This window comes from Trichoderma breve, chromosome 3 (assembly GCF_028502605.1).
Source record: "Trichoderma breve strain T069 chromosome 3, whole genome shotgun sequence".
NCBI lineage: Eukaryota > Fungi > Ascomycota > Sordariomycetes > Hypocreales > Hypocreaceae > Trichoderma > Trichoderma breve.
Window position 1 is genome coordinate 4231084 of NC_079234.1, and position 19370 is coordinate 4250453.

Genomic DNA, 19370 nt, shown 5'->3' on the forward strand with positions numbered 1-19370 from the left:
CAACCAGCAGCGAAAGCTTATCCACCTGCTCGTCCGTATAAGTGACTGTTGCAATAAGCCCTTGCCGTGGTGGATGCCAGCCCAAGGCTAAACTTGTGCCATTCCCGCGATTGCGGGGAATCGCCGAGCCGCCACTGTTGGAGACTTGGAGAAGCTGCACGTGTGAGATCACAGGGACGCGGTCACGTGCACCTCGAACGCGACATCGTCATATCCAGCTCCGGACCGCCAATTGATCCGCCTTCAGCCCAGCATTTCCGGATCCTCCACCACTTAACGCTCGTGGAGATGCTCGGTGTTCGGCGTTGATGAACTGAGTTTCGCAGCAGCCCAGACTCATCAGCTAGTAATTGGACGCTCGGGTCCACTGCATGCAGTTCGAATAATCCGCGGGAGCTGAGATTGTTGCATCAAATCCAATCATGGTTGACAATGACGCGGACGACCAGGTGCCGGTCGATGATCTGACACCTGAGGAGGCCAGCCGTATCATCCACTCGCACCGCAAAGTTCGCTACGGTAAGTCAGGATACAACATGAGACACCTCCCCGGGACCACGCGAGCAAATTCTGCGTCATCAGATCCCTCGGGAAGTCTCTCAAATTGCCGCGCGACTAACGCCTAATGCACCACAGGGACCGCCTGTTGGCCATGCCGTCAGCGCAAGGTCAAGTGTGACAACCAGCAGCCATGTGAGAACTGCGTCAAGCGAGAACACCCTCAGCTCTGCTCTTATAAGCCGAATCGATCCTCGGCGAGCAAGCACAATGCCACCGCCTCTCATAGTCGCAAGAGAGCTCGCTCACCGTCTGACGGAGACGAGAATGTGAAAGATGAGCGCCAAGAAAGCTGGCCTCCAGCAATTGGTGAGCTCATGGCATCCAGTTACGCGCTCAGCTATTTGTGTCGAGTTCATTGAATAACCTCTTTATAGGACTGTCGACAAACCAGGACGATTCTGACTCGGTACCTGACCGTTACGTTGGACAAAACAGCATCCCGGCACTACTAGGAGAGCAATCGCCGAACAACAAAGAGGACGGCACCGACATCCGACGAGACATGAGATCCATTCTGGGGCTAGACACCTCCGCGCCCTTTCCTCTCATGTCGTCTACTCACCTTCAGCGGCTTGCTCGTGATATTGCCACCGAGCTGCCGTCAGACAGAGAGGTTATGAAGTATGCCATAGCACCGAGTACCGCCTGATGAGACGCAATCTCATACTGACGCTACTTGAACAGACTTTTCCGTACTTACAAGGAGATCCCGCAACCGTTCTGGGGTTTCGTTCTCGACATTGATGAGCTTGAGTCCAATCTCATGATCTATCTTGAGGATCGATCCCGAAATGCGTCAAAGTCCGTTAAAGCCTCGAGGCCTGTGACGGCCTCTTGGCTGGCCATTCTATTTGCAGTCTTGGCAGTCGGCTCACAGTACCACGAATCCCCGTACCATATCCGCACAAAGGATTCGCAAAAATACATTCAGATATCTTTCCATCTACTCCGGCTGGCCAACTTTTTGTTGAGGTGAGATGACAGGCTTCTCACTAGGCGCATATTTGGATCTGTACTCTAACCACATATTTTTTGTATACAGGCCGTCATTTGACTCGATCCAAGCATTGTTGTTGACAAACTTTGTTCTTCTCAATGACATGAAGGCTGAAGCATCGTGGGCGCTCACCGGCCTTACGTGCCGCCTCGCCCAATCCTTGGGGTTGCATCGCCCGACCATCCGGGCCAGTCGAGAGAATTCACCCCCTGCCGCCAAGTCCAAGGAAATGATTCGACGCAGGCTCTGGTGGTCATGTGTCTGGCATGATACCCTGACATCCTTGTCGTTTGATCGGTAAGATTTAGTTGCTCATCTTCAAGGTACCGAATGCAATGCTAATTCTACTGGCTGCATAGAAGTTCTATGACAAACATTCCGAGCTGCCCGATTCCCCACAATTTGGATGCAACAATTGGAAACTATGGCTATCTGGAGATGATGTATAATCTCATCGAGATTATTTCGCGGCGACTCAATCCCGATGTAATGGCCTCCGCTTCCTATGAGCAGATATTTGAGAATTGCGAGGCTGTCGAGGAGCTTCGTAAGCGGGCAGCACCCCATATGCAGGACAAAGAAAAGTGCAAGACGGCACTGGATCGTCTTCAATTCTTCGCCATCCGCCTTCATACGTCCTTTGTTATCTCTGTCGCATGCCGACCGGCGCTTCGAAGGGACTGCACCTTTGAGCCGGCGCAAAAGCAAGCTCTGACAGACAGATGCAGGATCAATTTGACCGAGACGGTGAAAATGTTCCTTGCCATGCACCAGCTTTCGGTGATTCCCACGCGAAGCTGGGCCTTTACATACCATGGCCTGTCATCGGCCTTGCTGCTTGGCCTTTCTTCCGATACCAAGTCTGACCCCGAGGTTCGACAGCTCCAGGGAGATCTAATTGAAGCACTTTCTGCGACGGCGGCCAAGGAGGTTAGCTCCCCAGAGGCTCATGTCGCCAAGACTGATAAAGATATTGAGCTCTCGGGCCCCCTGTGGAGAGCACTTACAGCCCTCAAGAACATTTACGACCACGGACAAGTCAACATGTCGAGCCTGAAGCGGGAAGGCGACTTGTCTGCTGTTGCTAGTGGAAGTAGGACTCCCTTGCATCTCGGTCTGAATGGCCAGGGCGGCTACAATGCCATGATCTCGAATCCTTCGTTCCGTCCATTGCCGCAGGTGACAGATGCACGCGAAGACGCAGCAATGGCCATGGCCGAGATGCAAAACGGCTCATCCATGCAAGACATGACGGCGTACGTAAAGCAGCAAACTCGTTTTCCTTTTTTATTCTATAGGCCTAACAGAATGCTAACTCACTAAATCAGGATGAGCTACCCTCAGCAAATGAATAGCAACCTCGCTATGGACGGCATACCGCCCATCGTCGATCCTATGCAATACAATGCACCCATGGAGCTGTACGATTCCATCTGGGTTGGTAAGTACAATCTCATAACAAGCTGATACAACTCACCGATAAACTAACAATCGGCTTAGAATCTCCTCCCGATCCATGGAACACTGGCATGGACGCCTTCAACTTTGACTTCCTGGCGCAACCTCCACCAGGTCAGAATCACCAGCAGTATTATTTCTAATTTGATAGGAGGATGGTAGGTAACTATGTAGTCTAGTATTCTGTTTTTTATGGATATCGTAATGGATTGGGGAGTAGGGAGTAACATTATGGACCATGACTATGATGAATACGCACATAGTGTGCAGAAAAAAAGCAACCGGGTTAATTGTGTTTATTAGTATGTACGAAAGGGGTGGTGAATTTGTCATTTTGATTAGCATATAGATTATATCTTTCCCAAGTTCTAATAATGATGAAATTGTTACTGTCACAAAGACGCTATGGTTAACCATCATGTACATGGATTCGGATTCAACCGTGTACAGCGTACAGCAAACGCATCTTCAACGGCCAGGAGACTTGTTGTCAGCGCTCTCTTTGATCATCCAGATTCTCGCGGGGTCACCCCTCGCGCGAATTCAGATCGCAAACAAAGTCCATGAACAGGGTTACCCATCCTCAGATGTTAAACCGCCATCCTTGGCCTTCATCACGACAATCAGTGCTCATCATCCAACATGTCTCCCTGTCCAACTATGCATTTATCACCAAGATATGGAGTAACAGCAGAAGCACTAGTATCACAAGAAAATGGACAAGATAAAAAGAAAATGGCCAAATGCTTTTTTTTTAAATTCGAAGATTACCTGTTTTTATTTTTTAGTTGTTTATTTTTTCGTTCTCCTTGACGTGCTAGAAACGAGCTTCTTCTTCAGATGCTTGGGCATCTTCTCCTTTCGCTTCTCTCGCTTGGCCTCCTTGACGGCCAACTTATGTTGCTACAGTAAGAAAAATCAAGTCAGTCATCACGCTCTCAAACTCAACATCATCCATCATATGGGGAAACATACCTTCTTCTCGTCCTTGTCCTCAAACTTGCGACCTCTCGGCCGTCCCTTGTCAAACCGACTCTCATCATCCTCAGAATCATCACTGCCAAGAGAAGCCCCCTCGCCAGACTCATCGTCCGAATCTTCCTCATCCTCATCCTCTCCTTCGCCGTCTGCCTTGGGCGCAACAACCTGGTCAGCCAGCAACTTGCTGTACACCAACTCATTGCCCTCTCCAAGACCGAGCTTTTTGACATCCTTCTCAATGTCATACACCTGCTCCAGCGTCTGCGGGATGTACTGGTTCCGGAAAACCTCCGTGTCAACCTCCTCAGCAGCAGCCTCCTCCTCGTTCGCAGCAGCATGTCTCGTCTCATACAGCTTGGCAATCGCCTCCGCCAGCTCAGGCTCTTCGACTGGCCCTTCAGGCACAGTGATGAAGTTGAAGATGGCCCGGTCAGGCAGCGTGTCAACGCCCTTGCGCCGGAAGAAGTCGCCCACGTTCTTGATGTCCATGCGCAAGAACTCGAGCGACCGCGGGTGGTCCGGCTCCACGCTCTGTGAAACGTCGATGATGTACAGCTTGCCGTCGTGGTAGAGGATGTTGTACTCGCTCAAGTCGGCGTGCACCAGCTTGCACACCTGGTACATGCGCCGCATCGTCCCCAGCAGCTGCACGTACAGGCTCTGCCACTGCTGGTCCACATCGTCGCCCTTGAGGTTGGCATCTCGCAGCCTTGGATACGCCCAGCCCTTCTTGTCGCCCAGGAAACCCATGACCAGCACGTGCAGCTTCAACGCCAGGGGCTCCGGGCAGGGAATGCCGGCGTTGTATATCCTCCTCAGGTTGCGATACTCCTTCTCAGCCCACAGCTTGACCATCTTGCGGTTGTTGCCCTTGTCGAAGCCACCCTTGAACCGATGCTCGCCGGTGATGTACCTCTCACGGTCCTTGAACACCAAGATGGCCGTCTTGTACACCTTGATGGCTCTCTGCGTGGCAGCGCCAGTCTCTTCGTCATACGACACGGCGCCGTAGACGTTGGCTTCCTTACCGGTGCTGATGGCGCCGTGAACCTCGCTGACAGCGCCGCGGTTGATCATCTGCAGCAGAATCATGCGCGTCCTCTGGTCCAGCACCTGCTCGCTGGTGGCCCGATCGGCCTTGTCCTTGTCCCGCTCGCCATCCTGCTTCACGGTGTCGAGCCGGATCTTGGTGGCATGCTTGGACAGCGCAGAGACCTGGTCGTCGACACTGGCAAATGTGTTTGCCGTGGGCTTCTGCTGGTTCGACCGCGGGATCGCAGCGCCGTCCGTCAGCTGCTGTCTCTGGCGGTTGTACGTCTTGGTCAGGTCGCCGTCCGCGGCCCATTCCTCGTCCTGCTCGTCCTCGTCGAAAATGTCCTCGAGATAGTCGTCGTCCTCATCCTCGTCGGCAAGCGGGGCGGCATTCTGTTGCCTCAGCAATTCGCGGGGCACCTCTTCGGTCTGCTCGTAACCCTGGTTGGCCGTATATTGGTATGGTGGCTGGTGAGGCGCTGCCGGGGAGGCTGCGACACCTTCAGTGTCCATGTTGCAGACGTTTTTGGTTCTGTTTCTGCGTGTTTCTGCTTATTGTCTATTCTCCTACAAGGGAAGACCAACGAAAGAAGCAGAGAAGAATAAATACTGCGGTCGTGCGCAAATGCAAACGCTCTCAATCTTGGGCTTGATGCTGCAAAAATCGTCTCGCCGCCGTCGATTTTTTATCTTATCTAGAAATTTTGAAGTTTCCGTGTGGTGGCGCATTTCCGCTGCTAAAAATGCCCATAGCGCGAGGTACTTTACGCTAAGTCACTCCATACCACTGATGTAGGACTACAATGGCGGGGATCTTTCCCAGTGAGTCACCAACGGTCACCGTAAATGAGTACATGCTCGTCAGGTACCAGACATCAACCGTCCATCAGTCATCCTCTCCTGTGGCGAGTGCCTCTCCAGTCTGATTGATATTCCTCATCCCCAAACTCGATCCGAGTCTCACATCTCACATCCCTGTTAATTCTTTTTACAAAGCCGTGGCAAAAGAGCTTGTGCTGCCATTTGTAAGTCAAAAGAGTCAAATTTACAGCACATCACTGAGTCAGCTTGTTCTTGTTGACTCAGAGCTTAAAGCCGTAAGATGCCGTTTTAACCACGGCAATGAGAGCTCATCCATGTGATCAGGTGAGACAGAGAGAGAATATGCATCCAAGGCCAAACGCCATGCATACAGATTCGAAATCAATACCGTCATCAATCTTCCATCCCCAAGCTTTACCAATGCTTCTCTAGCAACTGAAATGCAATCGTGACCATCGGAGGCAGCCAAGTTGTCGACGGCTAAGGGCAAGGACAGCCACGCATATCTGCTGATTTTCAATGTCTCGGTCAATCCCTACGATCGTCACCAAGGAAAATAAGAATGTCTCACAAAATTCACTTATCCTCCCGCAATTTCCATAGACATACGGAAACCATGCTCTATATAGCTTGCAAATATTCCCATGCACATGCCTCCAATTGCATTCCATTCCGCGACCTGTGCGACCATCACGGGGTAACCAAGATCTCTAACACGGCAATGATCAGTGGCCTCGGAAGTCGGGCTCTAGTAAGTTGTAAAACACTGCAACGGGAATGCAATCCAAAGGGTAGAAGCCCATTTCATCCCGGAATGCCATGCCGTGTATAAAATAAGTGACAAGGTCGTGAATATTCACAGCTCTGCCCTTCTGTATCAGCAGCTTCCTCTGGTCTCGATTCAAAACATTGAAGACGGGAAAGCCGCTGGAAGTTGATGCTTCCTTTGATATAGTCGCTTTTTTCGCTGTAAATTCTTCGGATTACACTATATCATCATGAAGTTTCACGCAACTGCCCTCACACTTGCATATTTGGCAAACTCCGCTGCGGCAGCAGTGGCCCAGCCGAGGAGTGAAGCAATCGAGTCTACTACTCCCGAAGGCAAGACTTTCTCCATCTCTCAAGTATATAACGAACATTACAAAGGAACCAATGTCCCCGCCACCTATATTGCAGCTCTGGCAAAATATAGCCCCCAGCTCCCGGAGCATATCAAACATGTGATCATGGCCAATCCGGATCTGTACCGCAGATTTGGCTCTCTCCTTGATGCTGGTAAGTTCTCCCTGTCTAGGATCACGATATGATTCAAGGAACCAAAAAGGGCTGATCGAAGAAACAGGCAATCAGACGGGCACTGCCGTTGCCACACCATCTCCGGGAGCCGATTCAGAATATGTTATTCCTATCAAGATTGGTACACCACCTCAAACATTGCCAATAAACCTTGATACCGGTTCATCAGACCTGTAAGTCGATTTTGGTGTGTTGAGAGAGAAAACTCCCTTCACTGACACCAATCAAATGCAGTTGGGTCTTCTCGACAGACACATATCCGTCCCAAGTCCAAGGCCAGGCGATTTATAACCCCGGTGCCTCAAACACAAGCTCACGTCTGAACGGACTATCATGGGTTATCAAGTATGGAGACGGTTCCAGCGCCAACGGCATCGTCTACAGGGACCGTGTACAGATCGGCAACACCTTCTTCAACGCACAGTCTGTTGAGTCTGCTATCCAAGTCTCCGAAGACATCAGCGATGACACTTTCTCGTCCGGCATTCTGGGTGCCGCCTTCAGTACTGGCAATACAGTTCGTCCCACCAAACAGAAGACATACTTTGACAACATCAAGGCCCAGCTCGTGAAGCCGCTCTTCACCGCCAACCTCAAGAAGGGCAAGCCCGGCAACTACAACTTTGGCTACATCAACGCCTCCGAGTACACAGGCGCCATCCAGTATGCAGCCATCAACCCCAAGAGCCCCCTGTGGGAAGTCTCCCTCAGCGGTTACCGCGTCGGCAGCAACGATACAAAGTACGTAAACCGCACCTGGAACGCCATCGCCGACACTGGCACCACGCTGCTCTTGGCACCCACCGACATCGTCAGGGCCTACTATGCGCAGGTCAACGGCTCGATCATGAGCAGCCAAGTGGGAATGATGGTGTTCCCCTGCACCGCGACGCTACCCGATTTTGCCTTTGGACTGGGCACGTACAGAGGCATCGTCCCAGGCCCTTACATGAATTATGGAAAGATCAACAGGACGTACTGCTACGGCGGCATCCAGGATAACGAGGGCGCGCCGTTTAGCGTCTTGGGAGACATTGCCCTGAAGGCTCAGTTTGCCGTCTTTGACTTTGGCAACAATGTTGTGGGATTCGCCAACAAGAACACCACTGTCTAAGGTAGCTGCGTCTCGGCATCGCCGTCTTGCAATCACAGTAATGAGAGACGTATCAAAGTATCAGCTTCAAGAGAGGACAGACAATTCTGCTCCTCACGAGACACATGACACAGGTCTTTCCGCCTGGCTTCGACTTTTGGATAGAAGAGTATGTAGGCAATCGGTATAGGAGATAATGGGAGGGTGGTGATGTCAGTTTCTAGAATATTCATTCATATCTTCAAATGCAACTAGTTCGGCACCTGTCAACATTTAACCTTTTGTGCCTAGCCAAATAATCTCCGCGAATCCATCGCTGTTAGCCATCAGCCGGATTTCTTACCCGCCAGCCTGCTATTACTTACATCTCACTAACAAGGCCTCTCCCCCGCCAAAATAGCTTAAATCCGCCGCGAGCGCGAACAAAGGCGTAAAGATCCGCTTCAGCTAGTTTGAACGCCAGGAGTAGAATAGTAAAATTGCAACTATACAGTTTTTTGCGATCGTATATCTTCGTATTCATTCACAGGATAAGTCATTTGTCAGATCCGGTTGCCAAGGACGGCAATGCTTAGCAGCGAAAAAGTTGGATACGGCAGAGTGACGTTCGTTAAGCTGGTCAACGGGCCAATGAAGAATGGAGGATGGGCAGTTTTGCCTCCAAAAGTCATGCCATGTAATGGCTTAAGAGAAAAAATTCTTCTACGGGGAGGCCAGTTGACGATCTGAAGCTCGACAAGTGCCAAAGTTAAATAAAGGCCAATGGACGGCGATCATGGGAGCTCGTCTTCAACTCACTTTTGCCAATCTGCAGGCTCTAAACAAACAATTCAATCACCGCGGCGCAATGGCTGAAAACATCCTCGTTCTGGGTGCTGGCGAGCTTGGCCTCGCCGTTCTGGAGGCGCTCGCCAGACACCCCAAGCGCAACCACAGCAGGTTTACCGTCATGATGCGGCAGGCCACGCTGGACTCTGCCGCACCCGATAAGAAGAAGCTGATTCAGCAAATCAGAGCGCTGGGCGTCGACTTTGAGGCGGCTGATGTGGTGCAGGCTTCGGTGTCGGAGCTCGCCGCCATCTTCACCAGATACGACACTGTGGTGTCCTGCAACGGCATGGGCCTGCCGTCAGGAACGCAGACCAAGCTCTCCCAGGCGGCGCTCGAGGCAAAGGTGCGGTGGTTTCCCTGGCAGTTTGGCATGGATTACGACGCCATCGGCCTGGGCAGCTCGCAGGACCTGTTTGACGAGCAGCTGGGCGTGCGAGCGATGCTTCGCGCCCAAGACACTACGGAATGGATCATCGTGTCGACCGGCCTCTTCATGAGCTTCCTCTTCGTTGCCGAGTTCGGCATCGTCGACTTCAGCACCAGGACGGTGCGCGGGCTCGGCTCGTGGGACAACAGCATCACGCTCACAACGCCCGTGGACATTGGCCGGGCCACCGCGGAGGTGGTTCTGGATCCGCAGGGCCTCAAGAACCAGTGTGTTTACGTGGCGGGCGACACTCTCACGTACGCGCAGGTGGGCGATCTATTGGACGAGCGCTTTGGCACTCGCTTCCGGCGCGAGCTCTGGGACCTGGACGAGCTGGCCAGGCAGATGCGCGAGGATCCGGACAACACAATGGTCAAGTACAGGGATACGTTTGCTCAGGCCAGGGGGGTGGCTTGGGGTCAGGACAAGACGGTGAATTCGGCGCGGGGGATGAAGATGACAGATGTGAAAGCGTATCTGGCGGCGATGGACGTCAGGCTGGACGAGGCACTGTGATTGATTGATTGCGCTGTGCTGTAATGGATCGATCAAATATCATGTATTATCATCATCTTTTATCTTACTTGTTTGTTAATAATAGAATAGAATTGAATGAAACGAAACACGATTCCGTTATCACGAATCCGGGGTGTTATCAGCGTTATCGGCCTTATCGGCGATGAATGAATGCAGTGCTACACACCTTGATGGATTCAGCATATTACCATAGCAGTATATGCAGAATCCACAGATTGTGATGATGCTGTACATTGGACGAAACGTGCAGCGCTCATGGATGGCACACTGCATAAATATTGCCTGAAATATATTGTATTGGGCATTTTATTGCTATCGTCGGGTCGCATTACACCCGGCAATGTGAATAAGAATACGAAGCAAACAGTGCAGCACGCTGCACCCCATATCGGCATGCTCCGTGCTCTCTGCATCAGACGCGACAATCCTGCCACCAGCATCTCCTCGGCTCCGGTCTGCTCCGTACGCATTTCCTTTGAAACAACACCCCCATATGCAAGCTACGATATTTGCCGCGGATCTAAATCACCCAAAGACGACGGACAGTACGGCGCGAGTACTGGTACTTTATCGAGTATGGAGTAACAAGAGCAACGTTGCTCGTATGATTGGTGCTCGCAAGACAAAACTACTAAAGCCGTTCATCATCTGAATGGGAGGAAATAGCGGTCTCGGCCCCCTTTGATACTATCCTGCCCATCCCCCCCACAGCCAAAGTCTATACCCCGTAATATTGCCTTTGTTGCTAGAATCATTTGAAATGTCTGTCTGCCTCTTGTCTTGTTCACATGGTACGCGAGTTGGCGCAGAGCCTCGGGATCGAGTTCGAAGCGCTGGTCTCGTGGCTATGATGACTCTCGTGGGCCACTGTAGCCTGGAGAGCCCCTAATGATAGCTGGAGCTAGGCTGTCATTGTGAGACAGACAAACAACCCATTCAAGCCACAGATAACCAAGGGTCGCCTGGCAGTAAGCCACTGATAGCGGCTGTTCGCCCCCATGTGAGGCGCGCGGCATCGGCCCAAACGCAGCCGGCCATTTTAGGCTCCGGGGAAGCATCCTGAGCTGATAGCCCCGGCTATGGCTTTGTGCTCCCTCTGCATGTACATTTGGTACCAATGTCTGCCCGAGGTTGGGAGATGCATACATGTAGTTGTATTTACCGCTGAGTAAAGATAAGCATCAGTGCCTTGGTGAAATGGAAGCTGTTCATGATCTCGGAAGCGGATAAGGGTCCGGAGGAGTTGTACCGCTTACTCTACAGAACCTGTTCCAGCAAGATGCATTACAGCTGGAGTGCACTGTAATGGTAATGATGACACTGGCATTGGGCAAAGGGGCTGCATGTCCCAATCCCACGCCGCTGGAAACGTCGACTAATGTTACCGAACAGCTACCTTGGGCGCTATTGATAACAAGTATCAGTACGTGGCGCATCGCCGCTGTACCACGGGACCCCAGGTACTCAGCACCTCTCCTCTGATATGACGTGGGAGATACGTTGGTACCTGGCAGTATCCACCCCGTTCCCTGTACTCCGCACTTCCCATGCATGCAGGCCTCACGCCGCTTTCCTCTTCCGGTGTCTGCCTCCTATTCTGCCCCGTATTCTTACCGGTGACACACCTATTCATCATCGTCCACACCTTCTTTCACCTAGGCACAAAGGCACAAGCATAACCGTACTGTACGAGTATGAGTACGCGACCAAGTACTGCTACTCGTGCGCCATCCTTCCCGTCAGCCTCGCAATGGCGCTCTTCCGCTTCCAGCCAACAGCCCCTTTTCCCGAGGCCCTCTCTGTTTGGCCAACTGCGCCACCAGTCCGGCCAATCCTTGGAATAGAGTGAGTCACGTCATGCGCTCGTCCAGGCGCGGCCAGATGACTCTTCCCAGGGCCAATCAGCATGCCATCGCCCAGTCGAGTAGGACATGATATCAGCAAGACGGCAACTGATATAAGATTGTCTGCTGGGCCGGGGGTGGCCTGCTAGAAGCCTTTCTTTGTCTTCTTTGCTGCTTCTACACGGCTCTTTGAGCTTCTTCTTCAAAAAGGCAAACACGAACCAATCCCTCCTTTGGGCGCGCCTTATTCCTTTGAGTGCGCCTTCTATAACAAACCGTCACTGCTTCACTGCGTGTCGTTTGCTTCGTTTGTAATCTACGTACCCCTTCGTGCTTAGTACACGCCCTGGTAAGTGATCCCCTGCCTTGGATCGTGTTAGTCTTTCCCATCTCGACTGACATGGCACCCCTTTCGACAGTTCATCACTTCTTCCTACGCCCTATACCGGTCGTCCGTGACATCTTCGCATTCGATCGTCTTCTGTTACCATCCGACCAGCTTCGACGCTTCTCTCTCTCATCTGTCCACTACAACAATCGCATACCTACATAAAGCCATCATGGATGCCATCATGGATCACAAGTCATTTTCATCCCCCGCCGCCAAGCGTCGCCATGTCCAGTCCAAGCGCGGCGTCCTCCGGCGTCGTGGTACCAATTACCTGGTCAAGTCTACTGCGAAGCGCTTGATGGAGTCGAAAAGCCATGCCATCTACCATCAGTTCTCCTACCAGGGATACCCCGACTGTTCCTACCTCTCCGGTGCGTGGGAGGCTCGGCGGAAGGATGGCGGCTCTTCCGAGGCTCCGCGCCCTCTTCAAGTAGACGTCGAGAGGGACCTTCGCTACCTCTTACACGGTATTCGTGAGCAGCAGGGCAAGCGTGAGACCCGCGCTCCCACCGTATCACCTCGAAACGAAGAGCAGGAAGGTCGGGATCTTGCTCGCAGCGAGATTCCGCTCCCCAGTGACGTTCCTCGTCTTGTCAGACGGCCCAGCCTGGAACGTGAGGAGGCTTTCCGGGTTGCTAGCACCGCCAAGGGCAAAGTTCACCTCCGCGCTTCCCCCGAAAGTGAAGATGCGCAGATCGCGGAGCTTTACCAACAGGGTCTTCTCTACGACGGCGACGAGCAGCGCCCTGAGGAAATCTTCAACCTCAACAGCATCCAACACGAGGCCCCGGTGTATACCATTCGTCCTGCGAAGCGGGGTCGCAAGTCCAAGAAGGCTAAGCCTGCAGCCCTCGTTCTATCTTATACCGACGTTGGCGAGTGCAGCACCAAGGCAAACGCTTCAACAGCTCGGCATTCAGCGGCTGATGACTCAGAGATGAGTGAGGCCTTCCCTCCTCTGAGAATCGTCTACGGGCAGAACGCGTCAAATCCAACATTTGACGTCGAGACATCTCAACCCCCAGAGCTGATGCTTGACCTCTCTGATTACGATTGCTTTACCGACAGCGAGCTTGACGATGATGTGCCGTCTCAGACGGAGATTGTGGAGAACGCAAACAACCCAACGTCAGAGACTTGGATCATGCTGGGTTGATCGACTCGCAGCAGGTCTGCTTAGGATCCCCCCGTGCTCCGCCGGGATTTGGAAACTGGACAGGTGGGAGAGCCTCACCTCAGACTGGTCCATCACACAAACCTGGCATGATTCTTTTTCTCTCGGCGTTTTTTTTTTTTTCTACTTCGTTTTCGGGTGGGATCGGGTTTTCGAGGATCGGGATAGATATTGTATACTACAGCCTGCATAGCGAGTGGTGTACCAGCAGATCCACGACGGCAGTTTGCGTTCCCTGCATGGGATGAGCGACGGTGCATTTTTGTTCTTGTTCTTCTCGCTTAGATGATAATGAACTTGTTCAAGTAGTTGTTTAGTCAATTATGCGTCGCTGTTACGCGCGCGTTAATTCATTATTATTACCTTTCAATTATTGTTTATCACTAAAAGTGAAGTTATAATTTCACGAGCAGATTGTATACTCCTAAACACTTGGAGCGATATATGAGCCATTGATATGGTGTAAAGATGCTGAGGACTCTGTACAGTCAGTGGGTGATAGAAGTATTCAAGGCCCTCCTAACTTTGGCCTACCCGGAAGTACGACATACGATTGAAGTCAAATGCGAATGTCAAATCACGGGGCTTGTAAAAGCCAGTTGTGTAGTTAATTTGAAGAGTGATGAACAGAGATTAACATCTGGTATGTCGCTTTGCTGTCTTTTATACAGCTGCTAGGCCCCACAAGAGAAGAAAACGTAGTGGTCTCAAACTGCATGTAAGTCAGCTAATACCGCATACGTGAAGTTCTGTTAAAAAGGCGATAGAACTCTACAATAAGCGGCACAAACAAGACACAATGAATCTAGAATTTGTTCTCTACACGAAAATTACATGAACAGAGTAATAGATTACTATGAACAACCGTTTCTCACCGTGGGTATTACTGCGTCGTGATATTATGTTGCTGTCTCTCCTCCCCCTTTCCTCTTATACACATGCCTGGAAGCTACGTACCATATACTTAAACCCATACTCTATATTATATAAGTAGCTGTTAAGAAGTGTGTAAAATGATACAATTAATAATATACATATTATGTGGTGCTTTACAACACTAGACACAAGACACCGTTTTTACCGAGTATTGCTCTCTTGCACAAATACAACACCATTGGAAATTTGCCAGCATCAACACTTTTTGGCTACTCCAAACCACCTTATGGGTGGATTAGAGAAGGATGTGTTGGAATCATTCTACTACGGGCATAGTCTTCAATTGAGCTCCATTTTACATAGGCCAACTTTGAGCTTGTCTGCGCCATTGGCTTAGGTGCTTTGGGATCCATCCAGGAGAACGAGTACATCCCCGTATCGCCATGACACATGATGGCCAGTCGTAGAGTTTCTGTGCAGTGATCTGTGTGTTGGAAGGTTGGTATATGAGTCAAGAGTATAGGACGGCGTCTACGTACCGAGATGGGTGTGGAGGTATTCATCCTCTGCCTTGGTGAGGTTAGGATAGTAGTAGTCGCGGTAAATCCAGAAGCGAAGCTGTCTCTGTAGCTCATGTCAGTCTATATGATTCAAAGAAGTCGATTAGAAGAGAAGAAAATTACCACGCAGTGCAGCTGGTGATAGGCGCCGAGGCTCGCGGGATAGCCGCCACCAGTCAACTCTGCAATGTTCTCGAATGACTCTCCCGCCCTTTTTAACTCTTCGACACTCGCGTTGAAATAGACGGCTATGGTTCTGTTAGTAGGTGTCAAGCATTCTTTTCTCCGCTGAATGATGAATGCGTACGTCTTATCAAGGCGTCCCACGCTGCGTCTTGAGCTGCGTTTGGAGGACCAGCATACTTATTAACACCGTGATAGTCCATGGGATGGTCTTCATTGACTTCGTATTCGACATGTTTCGTAGCAGGAGCTAATTCATGGTAAGCTTTTGAGTTTTAAACAAGTCGTGGTTGTATAGACTTACACCAACTACGTCCGCGAAGAGCAGCGGCGTAAGAGCTTTGTTGACGGCTCATCCAAAGCGCAACTATCAAGCCAATACATACTATGTGAAGGAAGAGAGAGTACAACCTTCCACAGGTGAAGATCTTCGTCACATTATGTCTTGTGGGTGGCGAGAGTGATTCCACCGAACCGCCTTTCTCCATAAGTCGATCAGACTCGTCGTTCACCGATGAGCTGTCACTCATTGAGAGTCGAGAAAAGGAAACGGCCATTGTGAAAGCACAGCGAATAACTACCAAAAGTTGAACAGAAGAGAGAGACAACAGACAAGAAAGTTGGAGTATGCGGTCCGGGTTTTGGTATCTTGTTTGTCTAATGAGAGTATGCGTATGGATGAGCGGAACCACGGCTGGTGCCCGATCGCAATCTAGAACTCCCAAGGTAACATGGATCTGTGTCAGATTCAAGGGAAATCGGTGCGCTAATGCATCTCCGGAGGTCGGATCCTTGAATGACTTGTAACATTTGGGCGGTTGTTTTGTTAATATGTCTTCAAACCTTGATGGGCTAGCGAGTCGTGCATCTAACGATGCCTCATTCGCGCGGTCTGAGTAAGCTCCGAGATTGCTCCATTCCACGCAATGGTGAAAGTAGTATTAGATCGTCAAATCAAGAACTCACCGCTCATATCAACATTCGCGTTACAATGGTGTTGACATGGGAAGGGAAACGATGTTACAATGAGATTTTCGGTGAATGAAGATGCTAATTTTGTAGCATAATGATTCGACTCTGTTGCTTTAGCTTCAACAACTCAAGAATTGCGGGCATCACTCAACTCTACAAGTATAAGAATGAGCTCATCTCGTAAACATCAGACCATCTCATCTCAGAAACAATCACAATCTTCTCATCTCAGAAACCATCACTGTCCTTTCACCTCTTCTTTTCGCTTTGTTGCAACTCCACATATCGTTGTTCGAACAGTGCCAACTTCTAAACGTCAACTCCAAAATGTTTTTCTCCAACATCTCAATCGCGGTTCTTGCCGCTCTTGTTGGCTCTGCCGTGGCAAACCCTATTCCAGGTAACAAAAACAGAGACTCTGTAATGTTTGGCAGTGTTAACATTGTACGACACAGTGAAGGCTCCTACTCCTCAAGGTGTTGACACCGCCGAGATCTTTGCTCGGAATGCGCCGACGCCTAATGGTGTCGACACTGCTGAGATCTTTGCCCGAAATGGGGCCCCAACTCCCAAGGGTGTTGATACCGCCGAGATCTTCGCTCGTAACACCCCTACTCCTAAAGGCGTTGATACTGCCGAAATCTTTGCTCGCAATGCACCTACACCCAAGGGTGTAGATACCGCCGAGATCTTTGCCCGCGATGCTCCTACTCCCAAGGGAGTTGACACAGCTGAAATCTTTGCTCGCAATGCTCCTACGCCTCAGGGGGTTGATACTGCCGAGATCCTCGCTCGTAATGCCCCTACTCCTGAAGGTGTCGACACTGCTGAGATTTTCGCTCGCAATGCCCCAACGCCTCAGGGTGTTGATGCTGCGGAGATCTTTGCTTAAAATTGCTACTATATAAGTCGCCGAATCATCAGACGTAATAACATTCGCCCAAAAGATACTGTCTCCTAGTTGTTAGACAGGCATAGATAATGTTTTAAAAGAGAATTAACACAATCTTGATGAGCAGATAGTTGCATTGTGAAAGATAACGATAATCTGTCTATTACCATTGACAGCATCTAGTCAGCTCCTGTGGTTCTAAGGGGGTATGTGACTTTCGCCAAGACGTAGCGGTGAGAAAGCCTAGAATAACCAAGTTGAAGTACTATTTAAAGCTCCATAAGATGAGCATGCGCTTCATAAGAACAAATGATGCTTGCAGAGGTTTTGCAGGCATTGGTAACTTGGCGGGGGTCGGAGAATATCAACACGCACCGAAGAGGTTAGAGCTCTGCCCGAAGTAAGTTGTCAACTAATCAGATTCTTCGGAAACAACTGAATAGATGAAGTACAAACCAAATTAAACGACCCATTTCAATTAATAGAAATATATCTACTTACGGCTAAAGTCAAAATCGTTACTTCTAGAAGCTCAGCTATTTTGGATTTGTTAACTTATCATTTATTTAGTTTTAAACCATGTGTAACTAATACCCTTTAATCAACTCTTAGCTTCAACAGTAAATCATCGCCAGTGCTGATGCAATTTTAGACTATGATGACAAAGAGACAGGTGGCTGTTGACATAGGCGACTTGCTCCCCAGGGTTGTAGCACGCTAGTTACAAGAAGCCAAGATGGGTTGACTTATTTTTCTAGTTAGTCAAAGTTGACTCAAGGCTATATCCTCTGGCCTATGCAGTTTTGCCCTCAAGGTAGATCCAAGTCTAACCAATCTTTCGGATTTTCAAAGAAGACGCCTCCTAGTTGTTCAATCAATCGGCTCCGATGTTCCATATCAGAAGCATTGTCAATGATACCGACACCTCTTGTGATGGCCTCATCTTCAGTTATATTGAGAACCCAGACTCCACCTCCGACAGGCTATCCAACTTTGATGAAAGGTTTTTCCATACGTGGGTCGACAGTTCGTTCAATTTGCCTCATGTTCCAGTCGCTTTCACTCTTCCACCAGCTGGCACCTAGTTGCCTCGCTACATATTCAAATTAGCATCTCCCATTAATCTCAAAGAAGGTTGTGAAAGAACTCAATGGTAACCGAACGTTTTTTCGAATTTACGAGATTCCGGTGCTCAGGAAAAAGAGAAAAGAACATGTATGAACTCTTAAACAACTAGAAATATCCCATCATACTTACTCCGGTTGCAGTGCGCCTCTTCTTCAGCTATGGCGTCAGGGTCAGGTGGAGGTAGTTGAGGCGTATCATGAAATCTGTCCAGTTTGAGAAAGTCCAGTCCGATGTTGAAGCATCGTTCCAATATATATATGCCGCCCTTGGATGGCCATCCCCTGACCGAAACGCCTGGGCCCCTACCGAACCTGGTTCTGAACTTCTTCTCTTCTTTGTCATCACATGAACAACCTCCAACCACATCTATTCTTATTTCGGGTTGCTCCCGTTCCTTAATGGTCGGCATTGATACCTTTGACTGATTAATGAGGAAGCTGATCGTGGCAAGTACTGTCACGAAAGTAATAAGGTATGAGAGGAGCCGAGTCATTGTGAACACTTGTTTGTTGCAGCGAGCTGGTGAGTTGTGGGCTGCAAAGGAGAGGAAGAAGCGCCTAAATGCATACGTGACACCAGCGGTGCATGTCCGAAATCGGCACAGGTATTAGTGTATTTAAGCGTGAAAATGAAGACACGTACATAGGTATGTTGGTGCGTAGGTTTGTTGGTGTGGCGTGCTGAAATGATCCAATTAGGTATTGTAACGGAAATCACGGACCCGTTAGTTACTTTTAACGAGTTAATATTGTCTATAATCATCACCTATTGATATGTAGAAGCAGTAGTAATAGCAACCAGGGTATACACTCGTTCTGATAGAGGAAATTGCGACTCATGGTGGACCCAACAAGGTTATGCGATTCTTCTGGCTAACATGCGTGCAGCCAACCGGGTGGATTGACAAGATTGCTGTTATCTTGTATGTTGCTGCCGGGCCACCGTATGGCTCTTAAGTAATAATCGCGAGTATCAATGATTATATTCTGAGTTTAGAATCAGGTAGTCTATACTTAGGGAGTGGACGTATGTGGATTCACTATAAGATAAGTCACTGATTCAAGTCCAGGATATTGTCAGATATTGTTAGGAGCAGTTTGAACGAGTGATGTTTTGTTCTTATGCTGCGCTCTACGTTATCATACGCGTTAACTCTGAACCTGGTACCATGTAAGATGTCAGGCATTCTTCAATAATATAAAGTCAGTAAATCCACCGTTTCCAAACAAGAATCTGATACCTAGTATGAAGTCGTGGTCTGAAGTCGACTTCTTGATGAAGAGCCCTGTTGCAGTGTTAGCCGCAGTCTGTA

At 49.8% G+C, this 19370-nt stretch overlaps 7 protein-coding genes across 7 annotated transcripts; 5 read left to right on the plus strand and 2 right to left on the minus strand.

The window, feature by feature from the left end:
* Positions 1 to 422: 422 nt before the first annotated feature.
* On the plus strand, positions 423 to 3159 carry T069G_05699 (fungal specific transcription factor domain-containing protein; the record flags this gene model as incomplete). Its single annotated transcript, XM_056172909.1, has 8 exons — positions 423 to 519; positions 637 to 867; positions 936 to 1182; positions 1246 to 1533; positions 1604 to 1855; positions 1918 to 2814; positions 2887 to 2999; positions 3059 to 3159. 8 exons carry the CDS (start codon positions 423 to 425, stop codon positions 3157 to 3159), a joined length of 2226 nt encoding a protein of 741 aa, XP_056029767.1.
* A 649-nt stretch (positions 3160 to 3808) lies between these two features.
* T069G_05700 (RIO1 family domain-containing protein) lies at positions 3809 to 5542 on the minus strand (the record flags this gene model as incomplete). Its single annotated transcript, XM_056172910.1, has 2 exons — positions 3809 to 3919; positions 3992 to 5542. The coding sequence occupies 2 exons, from the start codon at positions 5540 to 5542 to the stop codon at positions 3809 to 3811; spliced, it is 1662 nt and encodes a 553-aa protein (XP_056029768.1).
* A 1307-nt stretch (positions 5543 to 6849) lies between these two features.
* Positions 6850 to 8264, plus strand: T069G_05701 (eukaryotic aspartyl protease domain-containing protein; the record flags this gene model as incomplete). The annotated part of the gene is made up of 3 exons (XM_056172911.1): positions 6850 to 7129; positions 7197 to 7323; positions 7385 to 8264. The coding sequence occupies 3 exons, from the start codon at positions 6850 to 6852 to the stop codon at positions 8262 to 8264; spliced, it is 1287 nt and encodes a 428-aa protein (XP_056029769.1).
* Positions 8265 to 9090: 826 nt separating this feature from the next.
* Positions 9091 to 10017, plus strand: T069G_05702 (nmrA-like family domain-containing protein; the record flags this gene model as incomplete). Its single annotated transcript, XM_056172912.1, has 1 exon — positions 9091 to 10017. The coding sequence occupies one exon, from the start codon at positions 9091 to 9093 to the stop codon at positions 10015 to 10017; it is 927 nt and encodes a 308-aa protein (XP_056029770.1).
* Positions 10018 to 12442: 2425 nt separating this feature from the next.
* On the plus strand, positions 12443 to 13429 carry T069G_05703 (uncharacterized protein; the record flags this gene model as incomplete). Its single annotated transcript, XM_056172913.1, has 1 exon — positions 12443 to 13429. The coding sequence occupies one exon, from the start codon at positions 12443 to 12445 to the stop codon at positions 13427 to 13429; it is 987 nt and encodes a 328-aa protein (XP_056029771.1).
* Positions 13430 to 14607: 1178 nt separating this feature from the next.
* Positions 14608 to 15623, minus strand: T069G_05704 (uncharacterized protein; the record flags this gene model as incomplete). The annotated part of the gene is made up of 5 exons (XM_056172914.1): positions 14608 to 14807; positions 14863 to 14947; positions 15007 to 15131; positions 15191 to 15316; positions 15371 to 15623. 5 exons carry the CDS (start codon positions 15621 to 15623, stop codon positions 14608 to 14610), a joined length of 789 nt encoding a protein of 262 aa, XP_056029772.1.
* Positions 15624 to 16365: 742 nt separating this feature from the next.
* On the plus strand, positions 16366 to 16930 carry T069G_05705 (uncharacterized protein; the record flags this gene model as incomplete). The annotated part of the gene is made up of 2 exons (XM_056172915.1): positions 16366 to 16438; positions 16494 to 16930. 2 exons carry the CDS (start codon positions 16366 to 16368, stop codon positions 16928 to 16930), a joined length of 510 nt encoding a protein of 169 aa, XP_056029773.1.
* Positions 16931 to 19370: the final 2440 nt, after the last annotated feature.